The sequence below is a fragment of the Cryptomeria japonica genome, chromosome 9 (genome assembly GCF_030272615.1).
Source record: "Cryptomeria japonica chromosome 9, Sugi_1.0, whole genome shotgun sequence".
NCBI lineage: Eukaryota > Viridiplantae > Streptophyta > Pinopsida > Cupressales > Cupressaceae > Cryptomeria > Cryptomeria japonica.
Window position 1 is genome coordinate 192,300,781 of NC_081413.1, and position 4,852 is coordinate 192,305,632.

Here is a 4,852-nt window from a genome sequence, read left to right on the forward strand (position 1 = left end):
ATGATCTACATTATTTATCCATTACCAACCCTAAAACTAAATAAACTTAATCCAAACATTCTAATAGTCATGTCAATAATATATCTTCAACTCCAATATCATGCGAAGAGGGAGAGAGATAGATAGATAGATAGAGAGAGAGAGAGAGAGGGGTATCTTCACCATTACAAATATCTTATGACAAAATCATGAAAAGAATCTTATGACAAAATCATAAAAAGAATATAAATGATTATTTCATTGAGTTAAAAATAATCGTTATTAAAATCTTTAAAATAAAATTAATATTTAATTTTTTTAAATATATAATAATTATTTAGAATTATAATGATATAATTAAAAGAAATCTAATAATAATTAGTCTACATTCCATATAACTTTTTTTAACAATAATGAATGCTAAATATAAACCCATCTAACCATTATAACTATACTTTTTAGTTTTTGATATTATTCTTCACCGACTCAGTCCGAGCTCTCTGGAATGCACTCCAAACTCTCTGTATTGATTCTCTACATTGACAAGGGAATTTGCAGGCGAGCGGCAAAGAAAGAAAGAATTCCGGTTTGTATGATTACAGTCGTACGAGTATGCCGGCGTGCTGGCTTCCCATTTACGGAGTGGCCCTTTGAAACAGACATTTAATGCGGGAAAGCGACAGTTTAATGCAACTGGGGCAGAATGAAATCATTTCTTGTTATGCAATGGCTGGCGTACTGGCCTTAACCAGCTAGGTTACTACGGAGCGGGGTTAAGATGAAGTTAAAGCTCGATTTCTTCCCACTGCCACCCTCTGTTTGAATTTCTTATAAGGAGCAGGAGAACTGTGACTGTTGTGTGGGATCAAATCGCCAGGGGTTTTGATTGATTTGCGGTTGTATAATGGAGGAAATCTGGGATTTGCAGGGCGTTGTGGCGGCAGCTGTTGGCGGAGATTCGAACCCGCGATGTCTAGATGTCTGGGAAAAAACTCCACAGTTCAGTCACCAGAACCAGAGGCAGGTTAAGAGAAGTACTGTCACGGCGACGGCGACAGAGGGTTTATTTGCAGAGGCGGTGCCGCCTCTCATGGCGGCGACTGAGCCGAGGTATAGAGGAGTGCGGCGGCGCCCCTGGGGAAGGTTTGCGGCTGAGATACGCGACTCTGCAAAGCATGGCGCCCGGCAATGGCTGGGGACTTTTGATACTGCGGTAGAGGCGGCGCTCGCTTACGACCGCGCCGCTTTAGCCATACGCGGTGAGCGCGCCGTGCTGAATTTTCCTTTCGGCGCCGCCGGATCAGCTCCTGCTACGCCGCCGCTGGCGAGGAAGAGGAAACGGACTGATGAGAGTTTTTCTCTGTTCGCGCCGCCGGCATGCTCGAATTCTGGAAGTAGTACGGTGATCGAGTCGACAGAGGCGGTGAATGTTTCAGACGGCTCGGCTCCCATGGCTGGTTTCACCGGCGGATACCAGTGGCTTTTCATGCCCTAATCATGAGTCGCTCTTTACTCCACATTTTGATCGGCGTGGAGAAATGTTTGGTTGTTTGCGGATTTTGTAAAAAGATTTAAACTTATTTATTGAAAACGTCAATATCTTTAGTCCATATTTTTTATCGTGTTTGTTTTCACGGGGTTTTGTACAGGGATGTATATATGTTGAATACATCAATATCTTTACTGCATATCTTGATCGCTGCGGAAAATTATGTTGTTTTTCACGGGGTTTTATACAGGGATGTATATTTGTTGAATACATCAATATCTTTACTTCACATTTTTATCGCCGCAGAGAATTATTTTGTTTTTCACGAGGTTTTCTACAGGGATGTATATTTATTGAACATATCAATATATTTGCTGCGCATTTTGATTGCCGCGAAGAATTGTTCTGTTTTTCACGGGGCTTTGTACAGGGATGTATATTTATTGAATATATCAATACCTTTACAGCCAATTATTTTGTTTTTCACGGGGTTTTGTACAGGGATGTATATTTATTGAATAATATTTTTACTCCACATTTTGATCGCCGCGGAAATTTATTATGTTTTTCACGGGGTTTTGGCATGGATGCATGCATTGCACTGCGCTTTTTTGGTTCAGCGTGGAGGGCTTTCAGTTTTGTTTTCAGCTTTTGTATATTTACTGAGTATACGCCCTTGAACATTTGTACGCCTGTTTATTTCACCGTTTTGGTTTCCCTTTCATGTAATAATGCTGAGATGTCCAGTCCAGATGGACTCCCGTGAAATAGTACTGAATTTCCGCCTCTGGATTGAGTACATCAAGAATGCCGGCTCGATAGTCCGTTAAGTATCGATCTTGCGTAATGATTCATGTTCGTGAATCGACTTAGTGGAGAAAGTTGGCTGAGTTTGGTCACGTGCCAGAATTAATAAGCTCAGTCCAGCAAGAAAACAGCTCTATATCGGCTGTGTAATTAACCTGCCTGTCTGCCATCATACGTTTAATATTTCTATTTGCTCGCCAATCATTAAATAGCAGTCAGAAATAGGGAAAAATCGTGAAAACAAAGAGCGCAATCCTTATTTCGGCAGCGTCTATCCAGCATACTGGATGCATTCATGGAGTATATGTATTTATACTTGTCAAAATATTAGTTATTTGTCAATATGTCAATGTGACAGAAGATGCCATGATTAAGCCACTACAAATTGAAACTGAATAAGATTTTAAAATTCATGAGGTGAGATAATTACCAGACATTTTAGTTTTATGTATTTCTGATTTGCTGAAGACGATCCTCCATTTTCTCAACAGTTTGCTCTTTAAAGCAATACTCTAAAAAGGCTTCTCCAGGTAAAGCTTTCTCTGATAGATCTGCTCTTTCTTACATAGCTTATGTGTCTGCATCACAGTTACTGCCGGCCTCCTGTATGAGTTGAAGGGAAGAGCACAGATGGGAAAAAAAAAGGAAAAGTATTTCATATCTAGCTTAACTAAACGTGCCAGGGAAATGGAGTAGAACAACAAATATTTTGACAAAGGAAATAAACATCAATACTGTTTCAGCAGCTGTTCTCTTCATTGATCATATAGATTAAATATACATGGTGTACAAAATATAAAGCTTCAAGATCAGAATGGCAGGTCCAAGAAAGGTATATTGCGGCTCTGTAATTTGAGTATAGCCTCTGGAAGAAAATGTATGGCAGCCAACTGAGAATATTTGCATCTCTAAAAAACTAATAACGGGCAACCGGAGAAAAATCACATGCCCAACTTCTACGACTTTTTTTGAGGGGGGAACAAAGAAATGTTGGACGGAGGAAAGTTAGTCTATATATCTTCACTTTAATTTATATGAAGTATGGATCTCGGAGGGGTGGCACATTCTTTATGGTTCGTCTTTAAGTAGGAGAAGCAAATCCAATTAGGGTTTTGTGGAGTTTGCATTTCACCGCATGTAATAATTGGGATGTGTCCCCAATCTAGTTGGGATGATTGGGTGGGATCATCTTCTTGACGTATTTTATACAGATTAAAGTGAAAGAAAAAAAATAAAAAATTATTTATTTATTTATATTTAGACAATGTAATTCATGATTAGCATAATATTAATTTAATAAATTTTTATATAATGAATTTTTAGTTATAATATATGATGTTTAATTTGTATTTATTGATAGTCATTTATAATTATACATAGTTAAAATACAGTAATAATTTTCTGGTTGTAGTTTATTTCATAGTTACATAAATAAGAATATTAAAATTAATCTATTTATTTTTTAATTATTTTCCAAACTCAAAATATATCATATGATTGAATAGTGTGAGTTTGTAAAAAAATTAAACGATTAGGATAGCCTCCTTAAATTGCTTTTTGAAATTGTTGTTACAAAATTAATGATGCCCATTCTACTTCAATTTTGAAATGAATTTTCTATTACTATAGGAGACAAGTAGCTTACGAAGTATATCGTTTAGTGAACTATTAGTTTTGTATATTATGAATTTGCAAAATTTTCTATTGCAAAACATGAATGTAAATATCATACATCGTCATGTTGCATTTGGATAATATTGAACTAACTTCGGTTGAAACATATATATAATTTTATTGAGTGAATATTGAAGTACTCAAATGGAGTTCCCAAGGGTAGTTTGATCAAACCCCCCATGTTCGATGTAAGACGCCTAAGAATTTCTTTTACCATCTTCTTTTTGGTACTTGTGAATGTAATAATTGTCTCCACGTCTTCACATTTATGTGACGAGCCTGTTAAAACAAAAAAAAAAGTTTACATTAACATTAACATTTGAATAATTGAATTTTAGAGTTATATTTTTTTATAATAAATTAGAGAAAAGAGTGTGAGTGTTATTTGATAGTATGAAGAATTAAAAATGTACATTTTCATTTGTAGTTCAAGAAATATTGATGTTGTAGAAATGTAATTGATCTCTCCATGTCTTCACATTTATAGTAGGAACCTATGGCAAGAAAGCAATACATTGAGATTAATGTTTAGATGGTTGAATGTTAGGATTAAAATTTGTGGTAATAAGTCACAGGGAAGAGTGCCAATGTTATTTGATAGTATAAAGAATTTAAATATACATTTTCATTAAGAGGAAGGAATTCCAATAGTATACTAATATTTAAATATATGGAAAATAGATGTATTTTGTAAGAGGAAAACTTACATTAAGTATTCTTGATGCATTGAGGCTTGTCTTCTTCTCTTTTTCTGCTCAAAACATGTTTGCCTTTCTTTAATTTCATGTATATATCATATGTGAATGGTGGCATGATCCATAGGCCTTGCAAGCATTTCACACAAGAGATTGTCACAAACGTTAGTCATGTTCTTTCTGATGGTCTTATATCAATAGTAGCCTT

The 4,852-nt window shown here is 35.8% G+C and overlaps 1 protein-coding gene across 1 annotated transcript; it reads left to right on the forward strand.

The window, feature by feature from the left end:
- The first annotated feature begins 466 nt into the window (after positions 1–466).
- On the forward strand, positions 467–1,738 carry LOC131040933 (ethylene-responsive transcription factor 5). The gene has a single exon (XM_057973896.2). The coding sequence runs from the start codon at positions 884–886 to the stop codon at positions 1,472–1,474; it is 591 nt and encodes a 196-aa protein (XP_057829879.1). The 5' UTR covers positions 467–883; the 3' UTR covers positions 1,475–1,738.
- The last annotated feature ends 3,114 nt before the right edge of the window (positions 1,739–4,852 follow it).

Bases quoted from the DNA above. Each gene is read 5' to 3' on its own strand.
- LOC131040933 (XM_057973896.2), top strand. From the start codon at position 884: ATGGAGGAAATCTGGGATTTGCAGGGCGTTGTGGCGGCAGCTGTTGGC.